At 41.8% G+C, this 18,116-nt stretch overlaps 1 protein-coding gene across 2 annotated transcripts in view; it reads right to left on the bottom strand.

Annotated features, from left to right (window-relative positions):
* The window catches only part of LOC127615982 (neuropilin-1a-like), a 37,777-nt gene extending 28,590 nt beyond the window's left edge, over window positions 1-9,187 (bottom strand). Inside the window, exons 1-2 of one of the 2 annotated variants that reach the window (XM_052087365.1) lie at window positions 8,434-9,187; window positions 8,062-8,236 (exon numbers count right to left, since the gene is read on the bottom strand). In XM_052087365.1, the coding sequence (XP_051943325.1) occupies window positions 8,062-8,236; window positions 8,434-8,536 (278 nt within the window). In that variant the 5' untranslated portion in view covers window positions 8,537-9,187. Of the gene's footprint in view, window positions 1-6,510; window positions 7,024-8,061; window positions 8,237-8,433 lie in introns of those variants that run through there. The other variant, XM_052087366.1, reaches the window with a different exon arrangement.
* Between the last annotated feature and the right edge of the window lie 8,929 nt (window positions 9,188-18,116).

Genomic DNA, 18,116 nt, shown 5'->3' with positions numbered 1-18,116 from the left:
CACTGACAGTTTGAAATGTCAGGATATTTTGTGAAGAAACGGATGGCAATTAACCTACGTTTTTTTTTGTTTTTATCCAATTCAATGATTAATCAAAACATTTTGACAGATTAATTGATGATTAAAATAATCGTTCATGGCAACCCTAAATACAACACAAATCCCTCAAATTACAATGCAGAATGATTTACTGTAATTCCAATGAAATTGTGATACGATTCACGCCAATTACAGTACAACTTACTGTCTTATGATGAGCCACTCCGACTACAAGGCGCTTCAATTATATCATTTCCTCCAATTACGATACGATTCCCCTCAAGATGCGATATTTTCTGTAATTAATTTCCTGAGATGAAAATGCGAAATGACTCGACGTTGCGATCGACTTCAGTTACGAGACAATATAATTCACTCAAATCCTAATTCAACACAATAACCATCCCACGACGCTTTCATGACAATATGATTCACTCCACTTTCAACGCGACGCTTACGATTTACTTCAACGGCGAAACGTTCTGAGGGACTTAGATTCCAAAGTGATACACTTCACTTCCACTGACGATGTGCTACAATATGATCACGCCATTTACGATGCGATACGATTCATTCCAATTTTACACTCACGCAACACGATCTTGTCATCTACAAGTGGCGTCTGTGTATCATTGTCCATCTAAGCCTTGCTGGAACTCCGCAGATGGCATGCGTGTGCGTGTCTGTGAGCACTACGGCGCCACCTGCCATCAAAACACGCGCACGCGTCCATCTTTCTTCATTTCTCATCCCCTGCATGATCACTGGGGGAAAACCCCCCCACCTCATTTGCTCTCTCTCAAGCATACACATGCGCATGCCCCCCCCCCCCCGACCCCCCACCCCCTTCCACTCCCACCATGATGCTCTCAGTCAATTTCCAGCTCATCTATGCAATCAAAGTGTTGAATACACAACTCAGACAACCCCATGTCCGGAAAGGCTGACATAAAATGTTCAATCATTAAAGAGGACGCCATTGAGGCATCAACCCAACGACACACTCACACACACACACACACACAAACACACTAACCTTGAAAATCAATAATTCTGACACAAACTATCTGGAATACAATGATCACTTTGAGTGCCTCCTAAATATCCCCCTCACCCTCCAAAATAAAGTGTGCCAAGTGTCGTCCGTGCACAGGAAGCCTGAAATCAAAATGCAAGCAGAGGAGGAACACGAGGAATCTGTTCTCATTCTGGCCAGTGCAAGAATGTATTTTTTGGAACACGATTGTGTGAGACGGGCTGCTTCTATGTGTCACGCTACAATTGATGAGGCCAAACATAACATATAGCGTGTACCGTAAGAATTAAAGCTGGAAGTACAAACTCTTTAATCAAGCGCAGTGACATTAGGGAGCACAGCCTGGCTCAGCCAAACTTGCAAATGCAGATGTGTGTCCCAGTAGGCAAGAAATATGGCAGCCAAGCAACAATGGTCCACGGCGCCTTTTGCCTGAAGTTATCAAGGAGAGACTCCAGTTGACCCTCCACCCTAGAGAGGACCAACACTGTGGAAAATGCACGGATGGATGGACATTTTCAAGGACATTGCACCAAATATTGTGTTCAGATAATTCTTACTCGGAAAATGGACAACGTTCATAAGTAAATCACAATATTGGTTCAGCCTCACACTTAAATGTTCAAAACGACAAAGAAAGCATAAGTGCCAAGTTGAAAGCTATGTTTCGTTTCTCAGAAATCGCATCGGTCATTCGTCATTAACGCTCTAGAATTGCATTCGGGAAAAAAAAAGATGAATCAGACATATAATTTGTCATTGCATTCCAATTGAACGTGGTCACTTTACACCGATGAATGTCAAGAAAAGCTGTGTGTGTGTGTGTGTGTTTTGCGAGGGAAAAAAAAGGGTCTTTGTAATACAACACTCAGTCATCAGCTGCCCTCCAAGGAGGGCAAAGCAATAAACAGTGTATCACTCCCACTTCATTGTGACAAGTCTGGACCATCTCCATCCGATACCCACAATAAACAGGTCCCCAGCCACATGTGATATTAATAAGCATACTAAATACACTCACACAAACCAAGTTCTGATCCTCTGAATCCATGTACAGCGATGCAAGTGATCCGACTTACAAGTTTTGAGATATGAACCATCTTTCAGACCGTTTTTTTTCCCCTTTTTTTTTTTTGCTTTGGCTTGCAAGCGCACACTTGATATATGAGCGTTGCAGCCGGGCAGTGAACTCAACTCAACTGGCTTCACACAGCTTCAGTTTGGCAGACAGTGAATAATCCTTCTAAAAAGTCTGTTAATCAAAATAAAGAGGAACAAATAGCATTAGCAAAGGATATTTAACAGATTATGTAAAAATATTCACTCGCATATATCCTTGAGCCTCTACACAGAACAACAAAATAATACTGCAGCTTCCTGAGGAGCCGAGACCGTTTTCTTGTACCTTGTATGATACTGTCCTCAGATAGCGAATGCATGCACACCAGAAGGAGCAGCACAAAGTCCATTGAAGTGTAATATCATCGTGTGCCATTTTTCTTGTTGAATAACGCATTACAAATGTTCTTTTGTTTTACAAGAAACAGCATTCCCTTTCATTTTCAATGGGGGAAGATGCCTTGTTTTATGTAATTGATTTAAAAAAATATATAAATAACTTTACAGGGACTTTGAAAAAGACTTGTTTCATGTTTTGTGATGTTAACAATGCGACACAGATTCAACTATCTCCGATGGGAGAGACCGTGCATAAGTGTGTGTTGCGTGTGTATGTGTATGTCCGTTTCCCGACAGGAGGTCACCCCTGAGGCGTTTTTAGCAGACAGACATGACACATTCCTCTCCCAGGGAAGCAAAAACAAAGCTTGATTGTCCATGCCACTTGTTGACCACCATTTTGGCTTCTTCCTTGCAGTCATCCTTATTTGAGAGAAGTCAAGAGTTACTGTATACCCTTGATGGCGTGATAACAGACTAAGAGTCTCATGATTGGACTACAATTGTTGCCACAACAGTCCTAACCAAATATTTAGACCAGGGGTCCCCAACCAATGGGCCGTGGCCAGGTACTAGCAAGCCATTTTGTAGCATGCTATGAAGATAAACTAAACAAAATAATACAAGTATGAAAAACGTTTCTTTTTTTAAATGAAATAAAGGTTTAAACTACATTTTCTTCAGTAAGCGATGACAGAACTGTCAAATTTTGAACTGGACAGTGAAATTTTGTTTTGAGTACATTGGTACCTCTAGTTACGAATGACTTTTCATATGAAATGTTCAAGTTACGAAACGTATCAACAGGAAACTATTGCCTCGATACGAAATAAATTTCCAGATCCGAAAAGGTAAAAATACAGTATGGCCTGCTACTCGCAGCTACGAGTTTCCTGAACGCAACATACTTAAAGCTGCTCTGCCATTGGCTATTCCTGAACATCATCCCATTGGCTAAGAGGGACTTCTTCCATATGTGTAGATCGAAAAATGTGTCTATGCGGCGTCTTAGTCATTCGCACCTCGGGCCATGAGGCAATTCCGATAGTTTTACGTAAATGTGAATCACTCAGAAAAAGTGTCCACCAGTCGGCCAGTCGCTCACTATGCTGATGTTTGCCTTTTGGACATCTTCGAAGGATTGTTAAAAGCAGAGAAAGGCAAACGTCCTTGGTTCAGTTCTTTACAAAACGCCAGGCAAAAAACACTTCTGAGAGAGAACATTTTTATTCTTTGTTTTTTTTACATTATGCTTATCTCACATTTATTGTGCAATAATATAATTTTATCAAGTATTTGTTACATATTTTGATGCTTTGGGAAACATTTATGTCTGACTTTTGTGGGCGGTTTGGAACAAATTAGGGCATTTACATGGAAAACGCGTCTCTACTTATAAAGTTTTCAAGCGAAGACATTTTTTCCAGAACCAATTAATTTCGTAAGTAGAGGTACCACTGTACGTGATTTCCCCATCCACCGATTCATTTTCCAAATCGCTTATCCTCAAGAGAATCTCTGGCATGCGCGGGCACATCCCAGCTGTCTTTGGGCAGTAGGCAGAGCACACCCTGAACTGGTCGCCAGCGGATCGCAAGGGCTAAACCTTTCACCAAACAGAGTCTGACTGATGTTTTCAGCTCATCATCACTTTGTTTTATTGCACCAGATGCCATGCGTCAACACTGAATTACAATCTTGTTTTTTTTTTCTTTTTCTAAAATGACTGAGAATGAAGAAGTCAAGACTTGAACTCTTGATGGCCTGATAAGAGAGTAAGCGTCTCATGACTGGACTAAATTTACTGCCTTAACAGTCTGAACTGCATATTTATGTTTTAGAGTAGATCAGGACTCACAAGATAAACAAAAAAATGTGATTGTAAATTTATGTTCGGATCCAACTATAAGCAATGAAACTTAACAGACCGACTGATGCATTTACAATCTGAGAAGACAGGTATTGATTGGTAGTTTCAGATTATGAATTTATAATGTAAGCATATTATGAACAAATGTACATCTGCCAAACCAACTCTGATTGAGCTTTTCAGGCCATCATTACTTAGTTTTATGTACCAACTATCAACCGTCAATTTTGGATGATTAAATTGTGTTTTGAACAGTTCTTCAACCATTAGAAGATATCTTTTGACTTAGCCGAGCCTGATTGCGACTGCCACATGAGAGTCCATATAATAATCCATTTGTTTCAATGAATCAATTGTTGTCAACCTTGAAATCTTCAGTCTTTTTTGGGGGGAACTTTGATCAATTTCAAGTGTGGCAATGTTCTTTTACTGCAGCAGGATATCCTGAAGGCATGACAAGTGCACGTGAAGAGGAATAGGAAGTCCAGTTTAAGGAATAGAAAGTAGGAGAGGAGGCCAGTAACCGAAAAATAACTCTGAAAAGTGTTGAGAAGTAGCCGTGGAACGGTAAAGAAGGAGGAGGGTGTTTTGAACTCATGCTGAGTCGTTTGGATTATATCGGCGCATAATCAATCCACTGTCCTTTTAGCGTCTGCTGGCATCTATGTTGGGATTGACGCTGCCTCCCATGGGGGAGAGCTGCGGCTCAGCCAAATACAAAAAAAAAAAAAAAAGACATCCTGAATTATCCCGCCACCGACGCATGTACCCGAACGGGCACATGCGCGTTTTTCCGCCCCCCCTGCTGCTCAGCGAGGATCAGCATTTTGGCGACGACGCTATTTCAGATATGCGATGAGACCAAAGTGTTACCGCCGCCGTCTGTTCGCTTTTAACTTTGACTGACTGAGAAGGGAATCACCGGAAGAAAACGCAATTTTTATTTTGTTTATTTCAAAAGGTGAAGCCAAAACGCGTTAATCGCGTCTTGAAGGCCGCTTAAATATCTCATGTAGCTAGCTAGCTAGCAAGCAAGCTAGATAGATAAATAAGATAAGATAAGATAAGATAATAGATTCATTGATTCCCAGACTGTCCCTGAAGAAAACATTTAAGGACATTTGAAGCATTTGCTCATATGGTGAGTGGCTAGCCAAGATTCCCGGACTGCCCCTGAAGGCAATATTACCAACTATTTGAATTTGGATGGAATAAAGAGAGCTACACAGGATGTTTTAACATTTGGGACAATCACACAGTTGTTGTGTGGGGAAATTTTTAATTTGTACATTTCCCCGAAGAAAACACCAGGATAGATAGAGCGCGTAAAACAGAAAAGATACACAATTGCCACCAATTACATATGGATATAATTCGAGCTAGCGAGAAAGCTAGAAAAATGTAACATTGAATGACATGAATGACAATGAGTGACTTGCGTAAGAAAAATTGTGATCATCATGACAAGATGAAGTGATATACAGTGCATAGATAGCAAGATTCTCTTGATCTCGTCTTTGCCCCCCCCCCCTCGCTTCTCTGCGTCATAGTTGCAACATTTCACTCACTCCCAAAAATAACGGCAGTGCCGCCAAGTCAGAGAGCTTCGAGCTACACGCTGGCTTCATCATCCAACACAAACACACAACAATGTAATCATGAAGGAGGCTCCCTCAAACAAGGAGCTGCTGGGTGGGCTGGAACAATCATACATACGACTTGAACACTAAAAGCCAATTGCAATTGTGAAATTATTTCAAAGAAGCACGTGCTACCCATGACTCCAAGAGGACAAAAGTATTGGAACACGGACCTTAATCAAAAGTCGAAAGAAGAAGAAGAAGAAAAACCTTTATTAGTCTCACAATGGAGAAATTCCCAATTCACAGCAGCAAAGTTATGGAAGTAACTAGTAGTAAGAAAGAGAGTCCTTTAGTTTACTTCTCTTAGGTGTTACCCAAACTCCTTCTTTTCTGGTGTCTCAATACATTTGTCCAAACTCTTCCCAACTTTAGGTGCCCTAATACATGAAATCAGACATTTTTTTTTCACCACCAAAGCCAAAAGCAAGTCATCTTGTTTGTTCTGTAGTGATGATCAAACCTACCTTTACCCCCTCCGCTTCACGCGTCTTCGCATTGACCCCAGACACACACAGAAGATGACATAAAAAAAAAAACAAGAGCCCTTCTTTATGAACTGTGAATGTGTATACATGTGTGTGAGCGTGTCCATAAAGAAGGGGCTCTTGTTTTTTGACGGCGACTCTTCTATCTTCTTTTAAAGGGCTCCATAAAGACCTGGTGAGTAAATCACAGCCGCACAGATGGTCTCCCCTCCACTACTATCGGATCGTGTTGCAGACCCGCGGGACTCATAAGCATTAGCGCCGTAGACGCTTTGTACTTGTTTTTTTTTCTCCCCTCTCATATTTTGTAATGATCCAGTGTGCGTGCGTGGGCGACGCAGTGAGCAACAGTGCAACAATGCCATAACACCTACAATCTGATGAATCAGACTGCATTGGTTTTCATTTCTAATGGATGTTAATGCTGCTAAGGCAAGAGAAAACTGCTGATCCGTTGGAATTCTGTTGCGAATCAAAAATGCAGCACCAAAGGAGGCACCTCAACAGCTCTCAGATGAACTCTGTGTTCACTTTGGTGTTCGTTGTGATCATTAGTCCGCAACCTTTCTACAAATGAGAGCGTCTGCCCATTTCCCCAAAATAGACCACCCCCTCCCCAGTACACGCTGAAGTGTGGTCGTTCCAAAATGTTGTGTGGGTCTGCGTTTATGTTCCAGGATGCGATGCCACTTGTTAGTTCGAAGAGACCACCGAGTTTCATGACATTTTACATCATCTCTGCATAACATCCCCTTTTTTTTCCACAAGTAGACTGTTGACAAGTGGTCACTCCACAGTGTTGTTTCCAAAAGTGTTTGCATTCAGGAGAGCTACACCGCTAATTTGCGCTCCTCAATGCTTTGATAAAACAATCCCTTTTTTTCCTCAAGTAGAAATTTGGACGCTCTACAAATGTTTTGTGCAGCCATGTGATGCCATTTATGACTTGAGCCCGCTGTGCCTTATTTTTTGCCATCATGTAAACAGAGTCCTCAACAACTATGAGCATTCCAGCAGACTGACAAATGGGCTCTTCATATAATGTTCGAGGGGAGCGACGCCTCCGTTATTTGTTCCGTTCGACAACCTGAATTGAGCTTGGGGGTCGCACACCATTTTGAAACACTCATCTACCTACATAAGACAATCAAAATTCTGTAAAAACCTCTCGGTAGGACAGGACATGAATACAGCTTAATGTCTGAAGTCAGCATTATCAGTTATTTTTTTAAAGGTTGAATGTTCACCTTGAAATGATCTCGAAATTCCACCAAAGAGCCAAACAAAGACATTGTTATCCACTGCAATCAAGCAGGAAGCACAGAATCCTCCGAACCTCATTTCCTTCTGCAGATGTGCACCCCCACCCCTCCCCAAAATCCTCATCCAGACTCACCCTGCACCTACTTGTGACAGCTGCAGTGAGGCCCGACAACCAATGGGTGGCAGAGCAACCCGCGGTATCAAAACGGTAAAAGTACTGTACGTGTGTGCGTGCGCGTGTACGTGCAGGCGCGCGCTACGTCTTACTTGCAGTCTCGGTCCTCCAGGTCGAAATGCGGGTTGAAGTTGATCAGAATCTTCTGGCCCGGCTCGGGTGCCGTGATCACCCAGGCGCACTGCTGCGAGGGTGGGTAGGCGCCAGGGTAGCCCGGGGAGGTCAGGTAGCCCGGGGAGTGGATGTCGATGGCTCCGCCGCACTTGTCTGGAAGGAAATATCACAGTAAATGTCACTATTGGACGTTTTACATGACTCCATAAATGTATGACATGCACACACAATGACAGTGGCGGGCACCTCCTCCGACACTTGAATGTGTTTTAAGTGGCACTTTAAAACAGAATTGGATTACGCGTATGCCGCGGTGACATGCATTTGACTGGAACCCGCTCGGAACGCACTGGTCTGAGTGAGCGCAGCCGCCAGGACGCCTTGGGTGAGCAGGAAACGGAGGAGCAGAACCCAAAGCGGTCCAACGCGCGTCCTACTGCTCCGCTGCAACATCCCGACCGAGAAACTCTTCCCCAAAATAATTGTCAGATGTCGCCAACAAAGTAATAAAAATAATTCTGATAAATAAAAAGTGAGGAAATGATCTCAAAGTAAGAGGTCCATCCTCAACTTGACAGGTCCTGGGAGGTGAATAATCCAAAGGTGGGAAGGGGCGGGAATAAAAGGAGGAATTCTGTAAGGTCCAAGCGACAGGTACGCGGGTTCCCACCCGCAGAGGAGCCTCGGTGACCGGAGAAACTTCCTCCAGAAACGGCCGTCGGAAATCCGGAGCGGCGAACCGGGGAGAAGCAACCCACTCGTCAGCTCGCTGAGGCAGACGGCATCGCCCGCTCAGTCGCCTCCTCACTCCGGAGCTTTTTCTCCGCCCCCCTCTCCATCCGTCACGGCGCCGATGTCGGGTGCAAACTGTGGAATTTCCACTCCCACAAATCCAGCTGCGAGGCGGCCACCGAAGAACGCGAGCGAGGCGCTTACATGCGATGGAACACCCTGAGAGATTTCCGCCATCAGTTTTACAACCAATACGTCTCCCTTTCCTTCACTTTATTCCATTTGCACTCTTTTTGCTAAACCACGAAACGATCTCACCTTGGACAGTTTCAGTCTTTCTTTCAACACCAATTCAAGACTCCTCTCCGACAGCGAAACAAATAAAAAAATAGTGCTCAAAGTGTGAAAATGACCGCTGTAAATTGACTTCGTAAGCTAACAAGCCACTTCTGGTTTCTATACGACCCACAGGTGATAAACATGAAGGTGACGTTTTAACTTAATTTTGGAGGTGGACTGTCCCATTGTCGCCGATGGTGAGTTAAGTTGCATCCAGTTTAATAATAATAAACGACTTCTTGACGAAGTTATAATATTAATAAATTGAATAAAATACACATTATTGTGAGCAACGTCTCCCCAAAAATAAATTTCTCTATGGGTCAAAGCCGCACCCCTAGACAAATTTGAATTGAGGTAGCCTGATGGTGGTGAATGCAACATGGAAAGCAAGTTACAGTGATCCCTCGCTATTCCGCGGTTCGTGTATCGCGGCTTCAGTGCATCACGGATATTTTTTCAAACATATTCATAATTTTTTTTAAGTCCGCAAACGGTCCGCGAGAAGCAGCGAAAATCAGCAAAACAGTGAGTCAGATAGAGCAACATATACAGTACTACATGTATATGTTTACTGTATTTTGTTATTCAGAAACTAACCTAACTTATACATCCTCCTGTTTCTTGTTGAGAGGGAAGAAATTTAATCTGTGCTGTATGTTACACATACTGTACAGCACATTTAAATTTGGTCTTATATTATGTATCTATATGGGGGGGGGGGGGGGGTCGCTACTTCACGGATGTTGTTTATCACGGGTGGTTTTGGTCCCCATTAACCGCGATAAAAGAGGGATTGCTGTACTATAAACCGAGGTGAAGCAGAACATGATGACATAGTCAAGTGTTGGCTGCGGGATGTATCGCAACGTCTTTTAAAAATGAAAACATTTGATTCCAACCTTGAAAAGTACTAGCCCGGAATGAGGCTACACCAGGGCGAAACGGGGCTATAGCCACCTCAGAAATCTGTATAGCCCCAAATAAAACAGTGAATCCCACCCATCACTGAGTCAAGGCACATATTTGAAGTTTGAAAATCTCACAGCACATCACCAAACAAAAAAGTCACAAAGTGTGGCTATACATGTCAATTATATTCTTTCTGCCATCAAATAGAACATAAGTTATTGGTTCTGTCTGTATCAGTCACTGGCATAGATAGATGAACAAAGATATGTTTTATAAATACACACACAAAAAAATAGCCAAATAAATACGTTTGATAACACTGGTTGAAAAATGACTCTTTCAAAATATTTTCTCAGTCCCCCAATGTCAAATCCTGAAGCCGTGCCGAGTACTAGCACACAACTATTGAATACAGCTTTTCCACAACCTCAGGTTATCACATACTCAGCGACAGAGGTTATTTTTCAGACAGATGATGTTCGTAATATATTGACAACAGAACCTGTTGTGCTATCTGACCTTTCCACCGCAAATGAGTCACCAGTCGTGTTGCCGACTTTGGTTACGTTGACAACGAACAAACCCCCCATAAAAATCCCATGGCATTTTCAGTGCTGGGTATCACATTTTGTCAGTAAGCTAACAAGTGACACTAATTGTAACTGCAGCAGTTCATTTGGGTGGTCACTTGACGCGTGCGCTAATTTGAATACAAATGTGAAAAAAAACAAACAAAATGTTTTTCCTCTTTTCTAATTGAATTAAACTGTCAAAATGTATCTCCCCCCTATAACAATATAATATCACAACTTAATGCATTGAAATTGAATAAACAATATTTTATTAACATAGTTGTTATTGATGGTGAAATACATTATAAATGTGAGCCATTATTGGGTGACACGAAATGACTATTGTGACATTAACCCTTTCATGCACACTGTTACCCGATACCATAAGCTGTCCGCTGTAGTTCCTGAAAGGGTTAAGATAAGAAAACCTTTATTAGTCTCGCAATGGAGAAATTACCGATTCCCAGGAGCAAAGTTATGAAAGGAAGAAGTAGAGCAACAAAATATAGGAGCTGCTGGAAATGCAGCCACTCACACGGCGCCATTTTGAAGTCAAAATAACACAACACAACACAACACATAGGACACAGACAGTCGTGCAATAAGGCGCAGCAAAATGGATTTCATATGACAATTTTTTATGAATTTTGAGATAAAACACTCAAGACAATAGGAGATACTGAATGTTCCCCAAGATGAATACGAGATGTCGTGAAAAGTAACTAATCACATTGAGAGCGGCGGATGAGCCAGAATGGATCTTGTCCTTTGACCATTTTGAACTTAAATCAAGGATCAATAACACTTTCTGCCATATTGATGGATGCTGATTAGGAGAAAATCGGGTTAACTTGACAAAAGCCCTAACATCAACGTGAAGAACGACGGTCAAGTTCTGGTCTAACCATCTGTGAGCTCTGTCTATGTTTCCCAGAAAGCTCTGAGCCCGTGATTCAAAATCCCCCACCCCCTTTACATTTCTTTAAAGCAGCGATCATTGAGAGATTATGTTAGCACAAACGAGTTTGTTATGTAGAGATGACGTATAAAATGACGATTAGTGTTTCAGTAGACGTGCTGTAGCGGGCGATCATCGATCATCTGCACATCCATTTAGCCATTCTCCATTTATTTCCCTCCACAGACTGCAGAACTAAATTGTAAATAAATCAAATGGAAGAGGGGAAAAAAAGCCTACAAGTACATCTGAACTTTATGGTTATCAGAAGCACTTTAGATGGTGGTTGTTGGGTGCTGACTATGATTTAACAGAGTCTTGAAAAGAGCCCAAAAAAAAAAAGGTATTGTGGTTGCATAAGTGTGCACACCCTCTTATAATTGGGGATGTGATCTGGCTGTGTTCAGAATTCAGCCATCAAATTCAAACATGTTTAATGCCACCATTTCACATGCCTCTGATGAACCCCAAATAAAGTTCAGTTGTTTGTCATTCCGTTTATTAAGAGTTTTATTTTATGAATCGAGTTGTACAGTTTAATAGTTCACACTAACTTTGGGAAAAAGTTTTGAACCGATTTATCTGGACCTCGTTTTTTTTTTTTGTTTCACCGTTTGAACAGCAGTGTGTATACTATATTTTATATATATATAGAAAACTGGAATTGTATCAAAATGCACATAGATGCCCACAACTTCAGGCCTGACTAAAACACCTGGCCATTATTTGCATAAATAAGTTCATAGAAATGTTGCTATATCCTTTTTTAAAGATTTAAATGATAATCGCGGCTTCCAAATGAAATCACGTTTCAGTGGAAACGACAATAAACAAATGAGGAAGTCTCATGGGATGGGGGCGTTCCCCTCAATTTAGTGGTTTTCAAGTATTCTTAGGAACAAATACAGAGTGCGTTTGAATCGCAGGAGATCAAAGAGCATATTTGTTCCTCAACTTGCATAATGTGTGTTCAGATTTCTTTCAAGTCAACACAACCTTCAGCCTTGTTGTTGCTCATACTAAATTTTAGACACGTCGCCAACTCACATGTTGGCCTGTGATCAGGCTTTTATCCCCAGTCAGACATATACTCTGATGTTATAAAAACCTGTGGGGAAAAAAATTAATAAATAAAATAAAAAGTGCTTACGGGCTTGCAATGGTCCCCTTGCTTGTGGGGAACATGCAGATTAACCTGGCCAACTCAAGTAGGCCGCACCCCTTAAATGCACACACCCAACACAGAAATACAGCAGTCCTGAGAGTAATCATGCTTGAGTTACATTGATTGATATATGAAATAAATAGATTAAATAATATTATTGAAGGTCATCTATGGACTCAGTCCAGATAGGAAATTCTTGACTGAGTGTAACACGATAAAGCAGAGGTGATCAGTTAGGCATAGATCTGTTCCTACAAAGTAGACTTAATCAATTAATAGAATGCGCTGTCATCCATTTTAAAAATACCAATCCAATTCAAAATAAAATGATAAAGCATCGACTGAGGACAGCTAGACAAGCCTGGAGTCAAAGTTAATGTGAGATCTTTGATTTGATTTACATGTAATCCGTTTAGAATCCAGATTAAAATCACAACCTCAAAATCAAATCAACAAAAATTCCAAACAAAAAAATAATGGCTTCTGGCCAGCAAGTAGAGGCCAAAGTCCCAACAAAACATGCTGATACAGAGTTCTCCAATCTGTGTTTAGATTCGATCCAAATTAAAACCATTTGTTTGGTCAATTGCCTCAGGCTTCCACTATAAAACCTCTCTGACATTTTAGACTGTTTGAGACCTGCTATAGATGATCCACATTTTTTAATAGTTCACAGTGTTATTGTTAGTCTGACATGTGCGCTACCCAAAATAAACCGGCCTTTGCCCAACTTTCCCCAAGGAAAGAAAAGCTCATGAAATGTTTGGCAAACATGAAAAAATGCAGGAAATCGAGAGAGATAAAGGATGTTATTTTCTTGTCCCTTGTATCGTCATCAACATGTGCATTTATGTATCTCGGCAGTGAGGCTTCACTCACACACACGCGGAGGATGGAAGGAGGGTGGCATTTGTGTAATGACACAGTCACGTTGCAGTAATTACATGAGGCACTGACAGTGATCCATTAGCTTTGGGAGACGGGTGGCGAGCAGTAATGGCGGCATACAGGCTTCTCATTCACACAAACCACTCTGTGTGTACATATGTAAAATATATGCATCTAAAAATAAGACCTTTTATTACACACCCGCAAGCATGCAATCAGTCGCAACCTCCAGGAAAATAAATAAATAAATCGGCCCATGACACAAATTTCTCCGATCAACATAAAGTTTGTCGAAATGGCCCATAATAACAAGATGCACAAAGAAAGTTATCGTTTTGCGCTCATTTGTGCCTCCCTGAAAAGTTTGCGGAAAAAAAAAATTGCCTTTGGGGGGGAAAAAAAAGTCTTCAATCAGTATGAAATTGGTTGTATTTGGCTAACTTAAACGGGCATATGAAACAGCCTGAAAGGCATAGATGGAATTGGGAAATGAAGTCGACCATTTTGCAGTCAGTTGCACCCGCTGGAAAGGAAAGGAAAAAGAAAAAAAAAGTCAGCCCGTCACCTGTACTTCTACTTGAATTTAAAGTTGGGGGACGTCAGTTATACTCTGATTAAAGTAAGAGTCTTTAGGAACATCCCTGGGGTTGAACAGAAATGCACACAATGCACACTCACCTAGCTTAACATTTCTTAGCTACAGTAACCTGAGAATATGACAGTTTAGCATAGCTTAGTTTAATTTAAGGATGACGTCTGACAGGACAAGCTGAAGGCAGAAAAGAATAAGCATCCCTTTACTTTACATTTGAAGGCTAATATGTCCTAAAAATGTACAGTAATTTAGCTTCTGAGCACATTTTAGCATAGCATCGTACAGTGCTGCATCACGGTCCACTGGTTGGAGACTATCGGCCTACACAATGAGTGTTAGCTTAGCTTTACGAGCTAATGCTACCAAAATCAGTTGAACATATCTTGCCAACACTCAAGAGGCTAACATAGCCCAAAAACATACTGTTGACTCAACAACATGGCAACAAAAAGTCTCATCGCAGACATCGCAAGATGAACTAAATAAAAGCTGACATTATTGTATTATGTCATATTTCTATATTCAAATCATCCAAGAGAAAAGTTTGAGATTCCTGGTGCAGCACATTGAGGTTCAAACGTTCATAGACAGATTGAGGGGAAAAGAACTCAGTGGCTTGCATTCCAGAGGCGCCGTATTTTTAGGGACAGCTGTTTGAAATTTCCTCTTGGGGCTTTCACTGTTGGAGCTGGTACAGGGCTCGGCTTCACTCGGAGCCCTCGCCGCTTGGCACCAAGCAGTTTTGGTGCCAACAAGTGACATGTGAACTCGGACCAAACAGAAATAATAAAAGCAACACTTTGCGTGTTGTCTTGGTGTGCTACATCCGGGCCTGGTGTGGATTGTCTGGTACACACAACAACAACAAAAAAATGTAATTTTCAAACCTTTCTCACTCCACAAAATACCCCACATTTTCTGAATGTGTTCATTCTGGTGAAAATGTGAAGAGGTCAATGGCTTAACCTATAAAAATTGGCACACTAACACCACCCAGAATCTTCGGGAAATTCAGTCCCAGTAGCCAAGATTCACTTGGCAATGGCAGATTTGGTCGGCATGTCTAATTAGACCTACAAAAACAGTCACGAAGACCAATGCCATAAAGAGAGGAGGGGTGTGGGGGGTGGGGGGGGGGCCATTTTGATGACTCCTCATACAACACAAAAATCCAGTATTGGCTTGTAAATGATCACTTTTTAACACGAAATTTGGTATCAGCATACATCATGAGTAGAGCTACAAAAAAAAGTTTTGAAAACCATCCTGGAAAAGGAACACATTCAAACATTTTCAGGTCATTTTGCTCATTTTGGAGTTTTGAAGAGTGAGTGTAGCCTAGAGGCAACATTTCACAACTTGACATAAAACAGGAAACTCTTGGAATAACTCAGATCATGAATTTGGGGAGGGGAATTCAGCTCTCAAAGCCAGTTTGACCTGACCACATGAATTTGGGTAGACAAGTCGACTATAAGTAGGCCCAGCAAAAAAAGTCTCAGCAAGCAATGTTCAAAAAGATGCAGCAAGTCAGCCGGTTTGTTTCAAAGCTTTTGGGTCACTTTGGCCATTTCCAGTGAATCTTCAAAGTCAAACTCCTCCTGGACCTTTTGCGCAGTTGCAACAATTTTAAGGCTATTTTGCAACCTACAGATGTCTTGCATCAAAGACAGAATGTGTCCGTGTCTGTCCATAACCCTCGTTGAATGCATGTTAATTCTCCCGCAACACTCCACTTATCGTACTGCCCAAAATGGCACCGCCGTATCTCCGCACTGTACATAAAACACAACTTCAAGCTGTCTGAAGATGTGAACTCCCTCTTCCTCATATTTCAAAAGGCTGGAATAATCGTGCCTCTATATGAAGACGGTGAAATAAAATGAGTCGAACATTTCCAGCAGCAATAACCTCGGCGAACATTCGCCTTCTTCGCATCACCAAGCTCACTACGACGCTAATCAAGAGCAGCCCACACGCCCTAAATCACTCAAAAAAAAGCAACTTGGGGCCTGGCATGTTCAATTTTCCACCCGCCTCGCCTCATTTTTATTCCGAGGGTGATGCCTGGTGTCAAGGCGCGGCGCTTTCAATCCCACCCGGGACAAAAGGCGGCGGGAGGATGAGGAGGATGAAGGAGAGGAGGCGGGTTAGAGGTGTGAGAAGCTTCAAGCGTCTTTTGTGTCTGATAAACTCGACAGGCTGCCCAGTCGATGGATCGGTCGCCCGTGAACGAGGCGCTGAAACACAACCCGTTGCGCTTTCACCGCCCTCGAGCCTCCTCTGATCATTGGATCGAATCAAATCGGATACCAAAAGTTACGTTTCTGCCATGAAATAGTCCAAATGTACAATTTTGGAATGAGTGGGCCTATTCATCATCTTCGATTGCTGACGTATGATTACGGCGAGACAATTTTCAGATGAACAAAGTGAGTTTTGTGGCCTAAACGGGTTGCGGTAGGAAGTGAAAGCAAAGCAGTGAGGACTTTTTTTTTTCCTCCAGGGTGAATCCTCCAAATGATGATCAAAGCAAGCTATGCTCAGCCCACATGAGATGGTAAAGACAAAATAGCTTCGCAAATTAGCTGTGACCGCTCCAAAAGTATTGGAAGGGCAAGCAGGGTTTATTTCTTTGTTTATGTTGTGTCCTAAAAACAATGAATATGAAGTAATAAAGACGAATGGTGGACTGTAAATGGCTCGAGCGAAGAGGATCATTAGAACAATCTTTCACTTTGTGTCCTGTAAAAACACACAAATGAACATTTTCTGGGAATAGAAATTCATAGAAAGTTTTTTTTTCAATAATTTGTCTTTGATGACACAGAACCTAGTTTCCATGACACCAGAGGACCTCGAACAAAATTTCTCAAGTTTAGACGTCGACCTTGTGCGCACAGCGCATCAATGAATCTTCCAAATAATAGTAACGGAGAAAGTCTTCATTCTCCCTGTACATTATAAATCCTCAAGGCCAAGCGTGACGTGCTGTCGTTTATGGACTCGTCTTTCTCACGTCACTTTCCACCCGTCATAAGTCATGAGAAGCGATCTGGATCTAATATACAAAAACTAAAGACATGGAGAAAAAAAAGCCATTTGATTCATTAATAATAATTTTAAAAAAGACCAACTGATTAATTATCAACATTTTCGAATAGTTGCAGCCCGAGAATCAGTGGAGAACACACACACACACACACACACACACACACACACACACTTGTCTGACAGTTCAGATTGGAAACAAAGTACATGTACGGATACACGCACGTGCACAAACGCGCGTTCGTGAGGTCTGTTATTTCCTGGCGTTACCGCGACATCTCTCTCAACGCCATCGATTTATTGTCGGCCGAGTGACATTGCAAAGAGGATGCGAGCGCAATAGAGAGAGAGAGAGAGAAAGAACGAGAGAGAAATTGAGGTGACAAAGTGAAGGATAGGCGAGAGAAGGGTATTATTGATCTGGCGCAGACGTTTGTTATCGCGCCGTCGCACAGGAATGGATGGAAAGAAGCGGCAATGGGGCCTCTTCTCAATGTGCTGTTGCTATTCGATTTAAAAAAAAAAAAAAAAAAAAGCACATCAATTATTGAGCGTGAGGGGATGAAATGCAGCAGACGATTTTGCCTCCGCCGAAGAGTTTATACAAGTCTGGATGATGTGACCTAAAAAATTATGAAACGATTGTGATGGCTGCATGTGGACAACAAATGTTAGAAAATGTCGGAAATGTTTGTTCAAAGGCGTGAAGACCTGCTTTGGGATAAATGTTCTACATTGAAATGAGCGGACAGTTTTCATCAGAGCATGAAGCTCATTTAACTTGGAGAGGATTAATCATGCTTGCTATTATTTCATCTTTC

Source organism: Hippocampus zosterae, chromosome 15 (genome assembly GCF_025434085.1).
Source record: "Hippocampus zosterae strain Florida chromosome 15, ASM2543408v3, whole genome shotgun sequence".
Classification (NCBI taxonomy): Eukaryota; Metazoa; Chordata; class Actinopteri; order Syngnathiformes; family Syngnathidae; genus Hippocampus; species Hippocampus zosterae.
The sequence above is the reverse complement of the archived record's forward strand: the minus strand, read 5'-3'. Positions and strand labels throughout refer to the sequence as shown.